General features: G+C 40.5%; 1 protein-coding gene across 1 annotated transcript in view; it reads right to left on the reverse strand.

The window, feature by feature from the left end:
• Nucleotides 1-17,812, reverse strand: part of LRP2 (low density lipoprotein receptor-related protein 2) — a 177,863-nt gene that overhangs the window by 28,663 nt on the left and 131,388 nt on the right. The window contains exons 55-65 of the mRNA XM_005857721.2: nucleotides 16,313-16,536; nucleotides 14,612-14,789; nucleotides 13,415-13,611; nucleotides 12,195-12,440; nucleotides 11,351-11,479; nucleotides 9,536-9,655; nucleotides 8,358-8,474; nucleotides 7,519-7,635; nucleotides 6,574-6,711; nucleotides 3,363-3,485; nucleotides 141-269 (exon numbers count right to left, since the gene is read on the reverse strand). Coding sequence (XP_005857783.1) covers nucleotides 141-269; nucleotides 3,363-3,485; nucleotides 6,574-6,711; nucleotides 7,519-7,635; nucleotides 8,358-8,474; nucleotides 9,536-9,655; nucleotides 11,351-11,479; nucleotides 12,195-12,440; nucleotides 13,415-13,611; nucleotides 14,612-14,789; nucleotides 16,313-16,536 — 1,718 coding nt within the window. The remainder of the gene's footprint in view (nucleotides 1-140; nucleotides 270-3,362; nucleotides 3,486-6,573; nucleotides 6,712-7,518; nucleotides 7,636-8,357; nucleotides 8,475-9,535; nucleotides 9,656-11,350; nucleotides 11,480-12,194; nucleotides 12,441-13,414; nucleotides 13,612-14,611; nucleotides 14,790-16,312; nucleotides 16,537-17,812) is intronic.

The raw sequence follows: 17,812 nt of genomic DNA on the forward strand, positions 1-17,812 counted from the left end.
GGCTGTGGGCTTGAATGCAGCTCAGCACACAAAGTCAATTAAAAAGAAACACGCAGCTATCATCTACTTTATGTTATTCATGCTTTCACTAGGTAAACCTGAATTGACACAATGAAATATAAAAATAAGTCTTTACTTACTGCAACCTGTTTCATCAGACTGGTCACCACAGTCGTCAACATCATCGCATGCAAGGTGCTGTGAAATGCATTGCTTGTTGCTGCACTTAAATTCATCTTCTGCACAAGGTCTCGGGGTCGGACCTACACCTGTAATTTAAGAACGAATTAAAGTCAGAACTTTTTCTTCTGTGAAACAAGAGGCTTCCCTCTGTGGCAGGGACAGTGGCTACTCACCAATAACCTCGTGCTTCCCGACATTTCCCAGTCTCCCTTGCAATTATGTTAGGACCATGTGACTAGTTTTGGTCAATAGATTCTGAGTTGGAAGTGACATGGGTCATCCTGGGCTGAATCAATTGAAAGCTCACGTGCCCCCAACCCCCGACCCTCGGCCCCTTTGGCAACCCTGAAAGCCATGTGTTTGAGGCGGCCTCTTAACAAAACATCAACTATCTGGTCTTGGCTTCATAATCAGGAGGCAAGCAATGAGGACACTGATGTTGGAGGCAGGAGAGATGGAGACCTGGGTTATGCAATGGTAAGGCTGTCACCCTGGAAACATTGGAACACAGACCACGTGCTAGTTGCACTTGTCAGTCTCAGGAAAGAGGTTGGAAAACAGAGGGTTAGTGATATACACTGCTTGCCATTACCTGAGTCTGGCAAGGCAGTATAAGAAAGAAATAAGCTCAGGGAAGAAGTGGTTGATTTACAATCAGAACTGAAAGAAAGAAAAGTCCAGAAATTTGGAGTATGGGAAAAGCTGATTGCTTTTATATCCCAAACAATAAGAGTCTAAAGTGTAAAGGGCTTTGAGACACAAAGGCCCAGTAAAAGCTTGGTTGGATGAAATGACTGCCCATTCATTTTTCACGATGGCCTGAATGTAACTGACAAACAGTTGAGGTGAAGGTGCATGAGAGAAACAAAGCAAAGAAACAAAGCAGATTCAAGAACTATGTCTCATAAGAAACACTGAGTGAGGTTATTGGCAAATACTGGTAGATCCAAAGCCTGCTCAGTTTCTGAGAGAAATACGTGACCAAATAAAACAAAATACTGTGATTGAGACTCAAAAAGCTCTTGGGCCCTGAACCTTCTATAGCCAGGGAGTGGGCTGAGAAAGCTGTGCAGCAGCACCTAAGAAGGGCATTTTTTCCACTCCCTCTTCGTTTGAAAAGGACAATAGACAAGGAAACCCTCCCAAAGGGTGGAGGCAGAATCAGTAAGAAGCAGTGGACACAGGTGCTCCTTCCAGAGCACAGCTATGACTCATCAATGAACCTCCTTCGCTCCCATAGTGGGAGCCCTCATAATGTCCTCAGAGGGTAATCAAGTCATTTGCTCTCCAAGTCAGTGTGCTTTTGAGAGTGAAAGGGGCACTCTCGATAATTCCACCAGGACAACAGGCATAAATCAGGACTGTCCTTGGCCAAAGTGTCACCTTAGCCCAGTGGCTTTTCAGAATTCTTAGGACTGGCGACTACAATGAGTCTCTAATTCTTCCTTCCCCAATGTGAATATTTATATCTATTATGCTGCCCCTGTTCTAGCATTGTCTATTGGGGGGAAGGTGGTGGGGGTACAAATAAAGTTGGTCTATTGGTTTATGGGTCTCCAGACCAAAAGCAATCACATCCAGAATTGGTGGCATGACTACTGCCCAGTACCCAGAGCTCCTGGATTTCAGTTATTGATGGGACCATGAGTTATGTCCCTTAGGGAGAGGTTAAGGGTATTCTACAAGTGTAGGAAGAAAAGCAAAAAGGGATTTTTAGTGGCACAAGGACACATTATGGTAGAAATAATTGGTGTTCACTAAATATCCATGCACTTCCCTGCGTTTCCCAGTCTCCTTTGCAGTTCCAGCCAAAGGACTGTGAACACAAGAGATGTCTGTCACTTCCAGGCGCAGGAAACTAAGAACCTGTGTGCCTCCTCCACTTCTCTCTCTCCTGTCCCAGCATCCAGATGGCATAATTACTGGATGAAGGAGGGTTGCCTGACCTTCATCAAACTTTACATGAGTGAAAAATAACCCCCTGCTATTTGAAGCCATTGAAATGTTGCCTAGAGTGCAGCTAGCAATGATTCCTCTGACTGATGTCCTGCTCCTTGGGGAGAATAAGTATTTACTACCTCTTTTTTCCACTCTTGAATTTGACCACATGCTATAAATGTCTTGCTCCATTAAAAAATGACATTTGTAGTAGGTGAAGTGGGACAGGAAAAGGTGATCAAATTGTAAAAAAAAAAAAAAAAAAAAATGTTTTAGCTTCAAGTTTTCATCCTATTGTGCTATGCCTCAAAAAAAACATGTCAACAATGTTATAACCACATGTTCATCTTTACTGAAAACAGGGAGAACAAGTGAACTTGGCAATAGTGTCAGAGTCCTCTCTAGCACACCGTCCTCTCTGAGATGCAAGCTGGCCATGAGCATTCTAAGGCCACATTAATACAAGGGCCAGAAAATAGAAAAATTAGGCATTTATATAAATTTTCCCAGAAGATATTCTTTTAGGGAAAAAGTAACTGGAGTCAGGGGAAATAATTTTCTTACTGACTTTTTCCTAGATAAATTAAATTGCCCAGATAATTAATCAACTCTCCTGTTCAATGGATAGATTTTAAAACATTCGCAAAATGTAAAAGCACAGACTTTTTCAATATTTAAAACATTAAATTCAGCCAGTTTGAAACTTCTATCTTAAAACAATCCATCATTTTTCTCTTCTGAGCAATAAATTTTCATTTTAAAGAATATTAGACAAGCTAACACCAGTGTTGCCATATTTCACACAGTCTTTTCAGCTTTGCATTGATAAGTTCACAGTCATAGATTAACAATTAATAACTCCAGCCTGAAGAGTGACCAAGCCTCATCTTTAAAAACAAATAAACCATTAATCTGTGAGTGTGACTCAACCAGTATTTCGTGTTTGTTTCCATTTTCTTAAGAGAAAAGAGGAGAGAAATAAGAACCGAATATTCAAACAAAGACAAAAATTATAAGGGACTTGCCAACAGCTCGCTCAAATGAGAAAGGAATAAGTGGGGAAGGGTTGCATCTGAGTAATGCATGTTTACAAGGTCTGGTATAAACAATTATGTCGGCAGAGATCTGCAGTCATAGGTGCAGCTCAAGCCTCTACAGAACAAACTGAAATCCCAGAGGTACATTTTGAAGATTGCAGACAATTTTGGGTCCTTAGTTTTCCCTTTTTTCTTCTGACTTACAGTTCTCCGCTTTCTCATCACTTCCATCTCCACAGTCATCCATATGGTTGCACATCTCGTGACTATAAATACAGCGATTGTTGTCACACCGGAAACGGTGTGGTGACTCACAGGGAACACTCACTAAAACAAAAGACAGAAAAATAAAAATACAGGTTAAGAGTAGAACATAATGTCAATTTCTATAAAATGCCCATATGTCTGCACCACATTTGCTTGATTCAGCCATTCATTTGTTCATTCAATTCACCAATAGACAAATACTGGTATATCTTGAGTATCTGGTATACACCACAGTACTGTGCTAGACATCAGCATCACTGGGAAACAAGAAAGCCACAGTCCTTGTCCTCATGGAACTCTCTTTCTAGCAGAGAAATGGACTTTACAAATTAACTATTCAACTACAACTGTGAAAGAGCCACAAAGGAGATATGCTATGAAAGCATCTACTGAGGGTAGGTGATATATCTTGGGGATAAGGGGTCAGAAGAGGCATTCACAAGGGAAGAGTCTGAGTCAGAAAAGAGCATGGTAGGTTTGGGGCCTGAATAAAAGGTCTCTGTGGATGGAGCACAGAGTGAGGACAGTAGTGGACATGCATGAGCTCTTAGCCTCAGTCAAGAGGCCATTGCTTGTCCCTCTGACATCAGTTGTCATTGAGCCTCCAGAGCATGAAGTTTTACACAATGATGGACTTGCCTTCCTGAATTCCCTCATCGATTACATTTAAAGTTGACATCTCACATTCCAACACAGATTCATTTTGTTATCCAGAGTCAGACCACCAGCTGGTGCTGGTGCACCTATGCGGAACCCAAGGGTGGTACCCAGGTCCCTTAGTTATTTGGTAAAGGAGCATGGTCCTCTATGCATGTACCAGGAAGTCAGTGAACTCAACACACATGTGTGTTCTCCTTTCACAAGGAGGTCTTGGGCTGTTTGATTCCCTTCTTCCTTTGTACCACACACAGGGAGCAAGAGGAGAGACTTATAATGATGTTGGTTATGGGGGGGGAGAGGGAGGTCAGATCCAAGAGCTGGTTCTTGGAAGTACAGTTAATAGAATTATTTGCTATGAAAGGCAAGTGCAACACAATAAAATAGTGTTGGTCATTGTTTAATGTGGCTGTGTCTCCACCTCTCCAAAGTTTAATTTTACTAGCTATGGGCACTTTATCTTATAGAGGGAAGCAACTTCTTAAGTACTTCTTCTTTGAAAGTTACATATGCTTAAGATATTTTTCAAGATTCATTAAGTAAAAACAAACCAAAACATGGTTAGTTATTAACAAGAAAAGAGATGGTGCCCACCCGGTGTGGCTCAGTGGTTGAGCATCGACCTATGAACAAGGAGGTCAGGGTTCGATTTCCCAGTCAGGGCACATGCCCAGGTTGTGAGGTCAATCCCCAGTATGGGGCATACAGGAGGCAGCCAATCAATGATTCTCTCTCATCATTGATGTTTCTATCTCTCTCTCTCCCTCTCCCTTCCTCTCTGAAATAAATAAAAATATATTTTTTAAAAAAGAAAAAAAAAGGTGGCAAGAAAAATGTAAGGATGCCACTGCGAAAATATAATGTATGCTAATTACAGTTCTCTAAAGGGAAGGAAATACTCTGATACATCATTTTTCAGAGTCAAATCCCTGGGCCAAAAATGAACAGTGATGGATCTAAGAAACCAAATGGAAAAGACGATATGAACTCCAGAAGCAAAGAGCAGCGGAGTCAGGCTAGGACAGTGATGGCGAACCTTTTGAGCTCGGAGTGTCAGCATTTTGAAAAACCCTAACTTAACTCTGGTGCCGTGTCACATATAGAAATTTTTTGATATTTGCAACCATAGTAAAACAAAGATTTATATTTTTGATACTTATTTTATATACTTAAATGCCATTTAACAAAGAAAAATCAACCAAAAAAATGAGTTCGCGTGTCAGAGGTTCGCCATCACTGGGCTAGGAGCTAATCAATAGTTTCAGCAGGAGTGTTTCTGGGGGTGCCTTCTCCTGTGTTAAGGGCTTTTACTTACAAAAAATTCTTAATCCTAAGCTTGCTTCAGAATCATTTGTAGGGCTTATTAAATGCAGAGATTGGTAGGCCCTACTGTCAGAGACTGGGTGAGGCAGGTCTGGGGTGGGCCCATGACTTTGCATTTTTAACATGTTCCCAAGAGATATGATGGACTCTCCCAGTATAGGGAGGTAACTTTGAGAACTACTGTCTGTCTTAGAGTCTCTCCAGTGACTCCAAACATGTAGCAAAATAATTTAACAACACCTGTTTTCATTCACTTTGTTAAAATCAGTAGTTCTCAACAAGGGATTACATTAAATGCTAAGGAGCTTTTAAAATAGACATCTGCCCATGCCCCATCTTTGGAGATTCTGGTTCATTAGGTCCAAGCCTGGGGCAGGGCCAGAGCATGTGATTTTAAAACACTTCTTCCCAAGTGATTCTGATGTGAACCCAAACTGAGATTCACTGGTTTAAAACATAAATATGCATCATACAACAGAAGGGAATTTGATGGTCTTGAAGTATTATGAAGGAAAGTGACTTTAAAGATGAACTAGTCTTACAATTACCCATTGTGTTGTATGAAGCTCTAGGGCAGTGGTTCTCAACCTTCCTAATGCCGCGACCCTTTAATACAGTTCCTCATGTTGTGGTGACCCCCAATTTCATTGTTACAAATTAAACATAATTAAAGCATAGTGATTAATCACAAAAACAATATGTAATTATATAAGTGTTTTCCGATGGTCTTAGGCGACCCCTGTGAAAGGGTCGTTCGCCCCCAAAGGGGTCGCGACCCACAGGTTGAGAACCGCTGCTCTAAGGGTTTGAAAGAGATGCTTTGAGGGGCACTGAAAATAGCATGGTGTAGGAGAGGTACAACACCCCTACCAGACTCCAGCCACAACAGATGTGCCTCCAGTTATGCACAATGGGTTTCTAACTAAGACTTCTTTAGAAGAAATTGTGTTTTAAGGCAATAAAATGTTTAAAACCATGGGTGTTTGCCCAACTTTCTCATGTTCCAAGTAGAGAACTAAACAGGGAGGCCAAGTGAAATCACAGTGAAGCAGATCATGTGTCCCGTACTCAAAATTATACAACTGCCTCCAGGAGCACATGCTCCACATCACAAACAGGTTTTGCCAGACAATACTACTCCCATGCACTCCATTTCCCTCCCTCTTACAGCACAGATGAAGTTCTTCATCGGAACCATCGCCACAGTCGTTGTCACCATCACATATCCAAAATGGGTGAATACAGACGTGATTTTTACATTCAAACATAACAGCTGGGCAGTATGTACCGTTGGGAAAGCGAGTGGCTGTTGGTGGGAAGACACATATTTAAATTATTAGGAGTTACTAGCTTTGGAAAGTTGACCTATTGCTCCTTTAGCTCTTTCCATTATCATCTGCTCTTCCTTACTCATCCAGATGTACTGTGGCCTTGAACTGCCTGAAATCCTGATGAAATATTTCTGAAGGACAGTTGTCCAAGCCCAATTTCCAATGACCTGAGTCATTCTGTGGCTAGCACTGGACTTTTTCTTTAGAGGCAAGGGCAGAACCTCAGCTCTACCCCTGATGCATTTATGTAGTTAGTCTCTTTGAAAGCAGGTTTTATGACAACCTCATCATCAACAATATCTATCATTGTTAATAAATTCAGTAATTTATTAAGAGTAAAACGTGAATGATCAATCATTATTGGCATTACATTTTAAATAACTTTTCATATGCTATCATGCAATTCAAAAAATTTTAACACCGTAAATTCAGTAATCCAAGTTCTCTATACCCATTTAGTCATTGTTCAAATATTTTTTTACCTGCATTTTTTTACCCAATTAATGATTTGTATAATAGCTGATAATTATAAATACTTTTGGTAGCACAAATACTTACTATATTCTTTATTTAAAATATTATCAATGCCTTGAATGACTACTGTGAATATATATGGATATGGGGACTCAAATCCCAGGTGAACTGATAATTATCACTGAGTGCTGAGTAGAAAATACCTATGGCCTTTTAATCTAAGAAGTGGTGGCTGATGAATAGGTAGGGTCTAACTGTCATATCTGTACAATTCATATAAGCAGTGCCACAGGTGTAGAGGAACTTACGACAAACAGCTTCATCAGAGGCATCCAAACAGTCACTGATTCCATCACACCTCAAATCGTCGGGCACGCAGTGTCCACTCTTACACTGAAAATATCCTGGATGGCAGGTCCGCATCTCTGCAGAGAAAAGACTGTCATTCTCCGAAGGCCTTGGCATTCTCAGACAGGTATTAGCTCCAGGGGGAGTAGTAAGAACTCAATCGCATTCCAATCCACACCCTGTCACTGGCTCTCAACAAACCCACAATTTACAGTTAGAATAAACAATGAATAATCTCTCAAAATCATACCTCCCCATTCAAGGGGCGGAGATGGAAGTACCTATTTCTCTTCTATCTCTGAAGTTTTTCCTCATCAATCTAAATTCCCCAACTTTTAATGTTTGCTGACTTTTCTCAGACCCAACCCTTACTCGGTAAAGAGCTATGAAAATTACATGGGGTTTCGAATTCCTATTCCAATGTTTTGCCTTCCATACCAGAGAGCTACAGTACTATTCCCCTTAGGTCCACTTGCTGGGGAATAGTAGGAACCAATGTTTTTATTTGTTTACTAGGCCGATGCAGATTAAAGTCTGCACCTAGGAAATGTTTAAGTTAAAATAAGATTTTTAAAAAATCTCTTGCTTTCCCCCCTATTATTATTTATCTAGACTACTATAAGTTAAAAATAAAGCACAGAAAAACAGAGCAGAAGATTCTATGCAATGCTAAGGTTTACATATTACATAAGTTACACAAAAATCATTTTACTCTAAAAACCTTACAAATAGTCTGTCAAATGTGCTGACTTTAGTACAACACTCTACAGAAGGCCTCCCAGAGAACTGTGACAGTTACCACAGTCCCGCTCATCCGAGTTGTCTCCACAGTCATTGTTAAAGTCACATATCCATCGAGAGGGAATGCATCTCTGATCGTCACACCGAAACTCACTCTCTGAGCACTCCCGAGGGACTGAAAGGGAAAACCACATGGCCATCAGTGGGTACCAGGAATCACTCAGCACAGGTTGGTGAGAAGGCCTAAGAGCCCTAGGTGCCCAAAGCTCTCTGGGGTCTCAAGTCACAGAGGTCTGCTTGGACAGACTGTCCATCCTCCAAAAATAGACTTCCCACCCCAATGTTAACTCAGTAAGAGGTGATTTAATCTAAAGATAAATTTTTATTTCATGAGACTCTAGACCACCTCCTACAGGACTCAACATAAACTTTCTTATAAACAAGAAGATGACAATTGGATTGCCCTTTTGTATAAGAAGTTTATGGTCAATTGATATTTGTGGTGTGATCAGTATACTGATATTCTCAATTGCCTATGGCAAATAATAATCACTTCTTACTTCCACAGGGTGACTAAAGTTAGAATGTGTTTCATATCAGTCAATCTGAAATTAACATATATTTATGAGTCGATGGTGTATGTTCAGGAAAGGGTCTCACTAAAACTGTCTTCAAAACACATCTAACTATTCTATCTAGTTTGGTATGATCCGGATGTTTGGTTTCTTTACCTTATCCTTCCTGTCTAATTTCTTATAGTCAGCACCTTCACTGGGATAAAGGAATCAAAACCTGACCTCTTATTTAACCATTAGACCTAACATAGTCACTATTCCAGGTAGGATGACCATCTAAAATACAAGTTCCCTTTCCTCTGCTATTAAGATCTTTGAATTAGCACCTTTTCTTGTTGTATTTCTCTTGGTCCTGATTTATTTCTATTCTATTTATCATATTATATTTGCCCTTTATTGTAAGTCACCTGAAGTTCTTTTTGGAAAAAAAGTTGGGTATAAATAAATTCAACAAACAAAAGATATACTCAGATAAACATTCTCATCCCAAAGTTTGATTATAGGCATCTCAGGAGATGCTTATGTCCTTAGTTAAAGACAAAGTAGAAATGTACCAGTTAGCAGAAGGAAAGGACCAATGGCATAGAGTTGAATTGTGGACAAAAAAGCAGACATCACAGCTCTGGTGGCACATACAGATGATAGAACCCTGAACACTCACCACAGTTTTCCTCATCTGAGTGATCTCCACAGTCATCATGCCCATCACATTTCCAGCGAAGAGGGATGCATAGGTGATTATTACAGCGGAAAAACCCCACAGGTTTGCACGTCATCTCCTCTGCAAAGCACAGTCATTGCAAAGACTTCAGAAGCCAATGGTCAAGAAATGCCAAAGGAGTGATGGCTTTCTTATGAGAATTTGCTACCATATTCTCAAAGCTCCCAGAGGGAGGAATGCCAGCAACACTCACTGTCAATAATCCTCTTTTGGCTGAACCTATCCTACCACTTGAAACTCAAAAGAGAAACATGCGTTCTCTTTTGTAGAAACAGTTCAGTTGTTTCTTTCAGTTCCTTTCAAGGTGCATGAATTTGTGCACTGGGCCCCTAGTTTCTTAATAATGCCTTCCCTAATTACTAGTATAGCATCCTTTGGGATGAGATTTGAATTGGTATCTGGCTTGTAATTTGCAACGGAGGCCTACACTGGAAGAGTAAGTGGTGCCACCAGCAAACAGAACATTTCTATCACATTGTCTTCACTTGATTAGATTCAGTTTTATTAAAATAACCCATTCTCTTCCTAACTGTTCTTCCAACTAATCTAACACACTCATAGTCATTTTGGTTTCAAGTTAGAATATATGCCTAAACTTCACAAATTCCATTACTTCATTTGGCTTTTGCCCATAAGTTATTTCTTATTGCCAGGGTGACTACAGCTGAACAATAGATGATATTGAAAGTCAGAGAGACATTCAGAATATAAAAATCTCCAAATAAGAAACACTGACTTTGAAATACCCTTTTACATGTAGATGCTAAATCTTTTCTCTAGCCTCATCAATTTCAACCAATCTAAAAGAGCAGATAAACAACTTAAACTTATCAACTGTAAATAAGGATTCAATTTAGGAAAAGTTTTACAAGTTCCTAATCTATATATAAAAAAACCCTAATATGCAAATAAACTGAGTGGCAGAACTGAACTGGTCGCTATGACATGTGCTGACCACCAGGGGGTGCACGCACAACATGGTGGGCATCTGTTGCGGCTGGATGGTGGAGCAGGTGAGCGGGGGCGCCAGCCAAAGGCGGGGCGCCTATTGCTGTCATGGGAGCAAGCCTCTGGTGGTTACTGAAAATTCTTAGCTCCCACACAAGATGGTCCTGCCGGGTGCTTGCACTTGCTGCTGGAGCCAGCCCTGATCACCCCTCAGGGCTTCTCCACCTCCCCCTGCTCCTGAGGAGCAATCAGGGCAGCCACTGCTGCTAGCACCCACTGACAGTGCCAGCCCCGCTTGTACCTGCTGCTGGCGCCAGCCCCAATTGCTCCATGCTGTCAGTGGGTGTGAGTGGAGCCGGCACCATCAGTGCATGGGAGCAGTGGTGGCAGGAGCAGGGCTGCCTGCAGACAGGGGACCAGGGGCCACGGCAGGGGGGACTGAGCAGGGGCGCAGAGGATGGGCCAAGACCCGCCCCTGTGTCCACCACAGCCTCACGGCCCATAGTTCCTTTCAAGGTGCACGAATTCGTGCACTGGGCCCCTAGTTTCTTAATAATGCCTTCTCTAATTACTAGTATAGCATCCTTTGGGGTGAGATTTCATTCAAGATGCTATAAATTAAACTTCCCAAATAACCCTGTAAAATGCTACAAAAATGTAACATGTTATTAGAAGAATCAATAGATAGTCTTTTTCCAGGTGTAAACAAAGGCAAGATTACCTGGGAAATCCACTCTCATCTTCTGATAATAGCACTGGACACTTACATTTTCTTGTCCCTCCCCACTTCCCTGCAGCCCCTCCTACCACAGCCTTGCTCATCGCTGTTGTCCCTGCAGTCATCGACACCATTGCACACAGCCAACTTTGGGATACAGCGGTAGTTTGTTTTACAGCTGAATTCTGTATGGTTGTCACAGCGATAGGCAGGGCCCACTGAAAAGAGGAAGAAGCAATGTCAAAACTGAAGTCTCCGTCCTGCCGGGAAATGGCACCAAAAAATACCTTCCACTGTCACATTTAGGAAATGGTGCTGATGAGTATCAACATCAACTAAATTGACTCTGGCAACATGTGTCTGTTTTAGGTGTGAACTGTTCACCAAGGAAGGAAGTTTTCTCTTACTATTACTCATTTGCGTTTTCTTTGTGGGAAGAAAAAGAACTGGGTTTGAAATTTAAAAACTGGGGTTGAGCCCTAGCTGGTTTGGCTCAGTGGATAGAGCCAAATAAAACTGGGTTTGAAGTGTCAGCTCTGCCACGAAATAAAAAAATGACCATCCATTAAATGTGAACCTCAGTTTCCTCATCTGTAAAATGGGAATTAGTAACACCCACATTCCTGACCTCAGATATTTCTCAGAGGCTCAAATGAGAAAGTACTAGATATACAAAATGTAAGTTCTCGTTATCATAATCTGAACAGATAGACATTCAATGTATTAAGAGGAGAAATCACCGCATTCAGAAACAGGAGTCTGGCTCAACCTGCAGGCCACAGGTTGTCTTGCCGTGCCAGAGTGAGCAGAGAAAGCCAAGAAGGGTGTCCCACAGGGATGAAACAGGAGGCTCAACATCTTCTCTCAATCCACACAGAGCTTCTCCTTGTTTTGTGCCCCTGGTCAGGCCATGCCCCTCCTACAGGCACTTACTGCATTCATGGACGGGCTCATCCGAGTAGTCTCCACAGTCATTGTCTACATCACACTTCCAGGTCTGAGGGATGCAGTGGCCATTGGCACACTTGAAATAACCAGAAGGACAGGTCCTGCTGGCACAGTGGGAACTGTCTTCATCTGAGTCATCCCCGCAGTCATTCACTGAGTCACACTGCCAGGCTTCTGGGATGCAACGTTTGTTGGCACACTGCCATTCATTGGACTCACACTTGTGGTGCTCTGCAGGCAAGAGCATTTGGTTATCAGCTTGGAAGGTGTCAGGAATAGAAGCTACTATTTTACACTGATAGGTCCTGGAGAACTCAATCATAATTTATTTTTAGAGGAATTATGTCCTCATGCACTTACTACCAACAGTACTACTACATGGGCAATTGACTATACCGTCTCTTAAATTATTAAATATCTTTTTCTTGCATGCAGAATTAGGGGATAAGGACTGAATCACTGATGGCCTACTAACTTCATCTTCCCAAGTCCCTATTGCCCTAATGGACAATGTTTTTCAAAGTTGGTGTTTAAAAAATCATACAAAAACTTTGTGTTTGTTGCTGTTGTTATGTTGTTATTAGATTGGAGGGGTTTTTTTAGGTGTTTTTTTTTACTTTTTAAAAATGGAAACATAAATAAACATTACAACTGAGAGTCCTGATTAATATGGGGGTAGGAAACCCTCATTTCCCCCAGTGTTAGCTGTCGAAGAGGATTCTATGTATAGCATATGGTAAAGAAACACCAATACAGTCAACTAACTATCTACTTCAACCATTTGCCTTGTAAAGCCCTTAGGTATTCTAAAAAAAAGCCTTTATAAAAATAGATATAGGGTGGAGTTTTCTTTAGGACATTGGACTGGATTTTAAAAGGTTTATGACATTGCCTGGCCAGGCGTGGCTCAGTGGTTGAGCGTTCACTTATGAACCAGGAGGTCCCAGGTTCGATTCCGGTCAAGGGCACATACACAGGTTGCGGGCTCGATCCCCAGAGTGGGGCATGCAGGAAGCAGCCAATCAATGATTCTCTCTCATCACTGATGTTTCTATCTCTCTCTCCCTCTACCTTCCTCGATATAATCAATAAAAATATATTTAAAGAATAAAAAGGTTTATGACATTCAGAAAATCCCCACAGAATCATTTGTACACAATCAACTATAGAAATGAGCAAAGAAGGCATAAAGCAATTCAACGTACCACAAAGAACGAGGTCTTCATCAGATCCATCGGGGCAATTTTGGTGAGTGTCACATAGGAAGTACGGACTGGTGCAGTTGCCATCCCTGCACTGGAACTGTCCTAGCTGGCAGTAGCGCTGTGGGCAAGTGGGGGGTTCGTCGGAACCATCCAAGCAGTCTTTCTGTCCGTCACATTTCCACCAGATAGGAATACACCTGCACGAAGAAAATATACCACTTCTCTTAGCAAAGCCCCAGGAGTGGTGGGTAGAGGAGTTTTCAATGGTTATCTGGAGAGAAGAGGCAAAACTGAATTCCAAGTAATGATACGCATGAGTTCTCTCATGCCCTGAGAAGAGAATCAGTTAAATCTTGGTTACTGTGGTATATTTTCAGAGAAAACATAATTAGATGAGATCGAACAGGTTTGTTAAGATTCAGATACATGCTGGAAAAATGCTTTGAGTATGATGATTAAATTCTGCCACAACAAACAGTGGAGTATGCATTTGGAGCTGTGGTTCTGGTCTCAGGGATGGTCTGGAATTGTCTGCCTGGCAATATAAAAGACATTGGATATTGGTTGGGAAGTTGAAGGTCGATCACATTTGTTGAGCGCCTAAGTCATGATAGGTGTACGCTAGACTCTTATTCTAAGACATCTTATTTAATCATCAAAATAATCTGCCATTGAATCTTAGATGCTATGATTTGCATTAACACGTGTCCTCACCCCACTCTCTGACTCAGTCCCAAGTCATCAACGGCCTGTGGCCATTGTTAGGAAAATAATCTGTGGCCACGTTTCACAGCAGACACATGATCAAAAATGAATTTGCATTTATAACCCTGGATCCTCTGGCAGAGTTAGCGAAGAAGCTAGGCCAGTGTACATGAAAAAGACAAGAGAACTTCTATCACTCTTGAGGGCTATTTTTCAGTATACACATATCTAGTATATGTTGGCCCTGACACTTAGGACAATTTATTAGAAAAAAACAAAACAATAACATTGTTTGTTTCCTTTCCACAGATATAAAAACTTGCACTGGTTAATAAGTTCCTTCCATTCATGGAAGAAATTATCTGAAATTATAGACTGTGGTGAGGCTAATGAACCACATTAATTAGCCAAAATCTTGATTCATTTGAAAATTCCCATCCCCTGGAGCCTTAAAGTTCAATGTGTATCCAAGGGATGGAGAGACAGCCTTACTTCTCATTGTTAGCACAGAGGAACTGGGTGCTAGAGCACATGGGCAAGCAGTGTGTGCTGTCAACAAGCTGGATGGTCTTGAAGTCATCTGGACACTCGCAGGTGAATCCATTCCCTCCTGCTTGGATGAGGCAGAGATGAGAACAGCCACCATTGTTGGTACCACAGGGATTATTCACTAGTGAAAGAAGAAAGAAAATATATATGTTCATTCACTGAGAGAGGCTATCAAGCACAAACGAGCTGATTACCCACTTCATCAAACTCATCACCTCTCAGTAAGAAAAATCATTATCCTAGTTTCATGCTTTTTCCACAAGTTCGTATGCTATCAGAAGTGAGATATACCCACTGGTATTTTGGGGTAGTCCTTGGAGAGTAGGTAGGGAACTTAGCATACATTCATATATCCAGAACCTAAGTTAAAGTTTTAATTTCCAGCAGATGCTATATTCTCTCATTCTAAGGATATAGGCAACAGAATTATGGCCAAGGATGAGGTGAATCGATAAACTGAGCGGAATCTTTACTAATTTTCTGGGCTGCCACTTGGAAATAAAGACTAATTTGAAAAAAAAATAATAGAAGAATATTAACTTCTAGAAAGAAATATTGAATATCTTTATTTTTCCAATTCTTTTTCTTATTTCCAAGTTTATCATATGTTTTAGCAAAACACAACAACCATGCAGGCTCATAAAATCCATTATACCCTCAAAATATACTTTTGCTAGACTATCTGTAAATCATATAATGACTTTAATTGCATGAAGGGGAAAATAAGTTCACAAATAAATAAAAACAAGTTCCCTAACTTATGATACACTGAAATGTGTTGTTCTTGACGTTTTGACCTTCCAGAAGACAAGCAAAACATACATTAAATACAGAACACACAAATGTCATATGCAAATTGACATTTAATATATGATGTTTTATAATTATAAATTTCTTTTAAGCATTTCTTTTAGACCAATCATTCCAATAGATCAATCTTAGTATTAAGGAATTATTGTTATAACTACATCTATATAATTATAATACATCTCTTAGATATTAGAATTTATTGTGTTTATATAGGAAATGTTCTTATTTTTCAAAAGTGCTTCCTTAAGTATTTTAGACTGAAATGTCATGATATTTTTAATTCACTTTAAAATACTTCAGTACTCTAACCAAAATTGATAAAATAAATATGACAATATAAAAACTGTTCATTCTCACCATACACAAAAACCCAGATTGATTTTTAGGAATAGAGCCACTGTTAAGAAAAAGAGTTATAAGCAGCCTTTTTAGGAGGGGAATAAACTCTAAAGATATTCCATACCCTCAGCTTTCAACATATGTTCTGTAGAAAAAGATTAATAAGTAACACCATTCCCTTTATAAAACATGAGGTTTATCTATAATAATAAAAGAGTAATATGCTAATTAGACCAGATGTCTTCCGGTCATCCTTCCTGACGAAGCTGGGTCCAGAGGGCAGCCAGCCCAGGTCCTGGGTGCCTGCGGGTGACCGGAGGAGGGAAGCAGCCTGGGTCCCTGGTGCTGGAGGGAAGCCAGTACTGGCAGCCGGGGGATGGAAGGCCTACTCTTGCACGAATTTTCGTGCATCAGGCCTCTAGTGATGAAGTAAACAAGAATGTCATGCACAAGAACCTAAAGCAACTGTGTCAAACTTCTGGATCATCTACTCACCGATTGGCTGCCTGTATGGATGATATACATGGATGTCATATGGTCTATGTGTTGTGTTCACCAGCATCATTCTATCTGATCCATCATACTTGTTTCCCTTTTCAACTGTCTTTGTATTCCAATCTGTCCAATAAATAGTGTCTTCAAAAATGGTAATAGCAAAAGGGTGAGACAGGGTTCCATCATACACGGTGTGTCGATTTTGGCCCTCCAAATCAGAGTACCTGAGGTAGGAAAAGAAAGTCACTCAAAAGGGTCCCTTGGTGTGGCTCATTAGTTGAGCACGGGCCTATGAACCAGAAGGTCACGGTTTTATTTAATAAATAAAGGATATTTTGACTGAACTAAAGATGTAAAAGTTGAAAAGGCGATGTCTTAAAAATAGGAATAGCCAGAGAAGTTTAAATAATCACAAACTCCTAACCACAGCTGTTTTCCTACACATACAGCTAGTTCAGCTATTGTATGTTCTCCATTAAGCATCCTTTTGATATCCTGGGATGAAAACCGGTTTTGTTTCCTAAGTTATTGGAAGAAATCAGAGGATAACAATACAGAGCTGGAATTCTGCCTTCTCGTGAATATTTTGGGGAGAAGGTGTTCTAGGAGACAGCTAGGTTCTCAGTATAACCTGAGCGGCATATACTAGCTAAATTAAATTATAGGCCTGCAGGTTTGACTATGCATATACTTGCAGCATATTTATTATTATTAATCATCCCCTGGGCACTATTAATGAATACTTTTCCAGGTAAATAAACCTCCAAAGGAGGTTCTCTGATTTCAAGATGTCACAAGAGCATCCACAGCCAAATATCTAGGTCCTCCTAGTTCCATCTCATTCATTTTTCTGAGTTTGTCAGAATAATTTTTTAACATATTCTTATTGATTTCAGAAAGGAAAGGAGGGAGAGAGAGATAGAAACATCAATGATGAGAGAGAATAATTGATTGGCTGCCTCCTGCACGCCCCCTGCTGGAGATAAAGCCTGTAACGTGGGCATGTGCCCTTGACTAGAATTGAACCTGGGACCCTTCAGTCCGCAGACACTCTATCCACTGAGCCAAACCAGCTAGGGCAAGTCTGTCAGAATATTGATATTTTAAGTATTTTTAAATTTTGGAGCTAACTCTAAGAACTCAAACAGGAGGTGAAATGAGCTAGCAACTAAGAAACTTGATAATGTTAGCCATGTGATGTCAGAAATATTTTCCAAAACACCATGATTGATGGTAACTTATAAAAAAAGTTGAAGACCTCTTTAGCCTCTATTAATAAGACTGTAGATAAATAGCCAGAACTTAATCACTATCTGTGGGCAAAGGATCTGAATAGACACTTCTCCAAAGGGGATGTGATAGCACATCCCAACATGTACAAGAATGGATTATATGTTCCATAAAAATGTGTTTACTTATGTAGTCCATGAAATGTACTTCTCAACACAGGCATTGCTACCCCTCCAAGAGTTGATCAAGTCAAAATGGCTACATGAATAT

This window comes from Myotis brandtii, unplaced genomic scaffold (assembly GCF_000412655.1).
Source record: "Myotis brandtii unplaced genomic scaffold, ASM41265v1 scaffold112, whole genome shotgun sequence".
Lineage (NCBI taxonomy): Eukaryota > Metazoa > Chordata > Mammalia > Chiroptera > Vespertilionidae > Myotis > Myotis brandtii.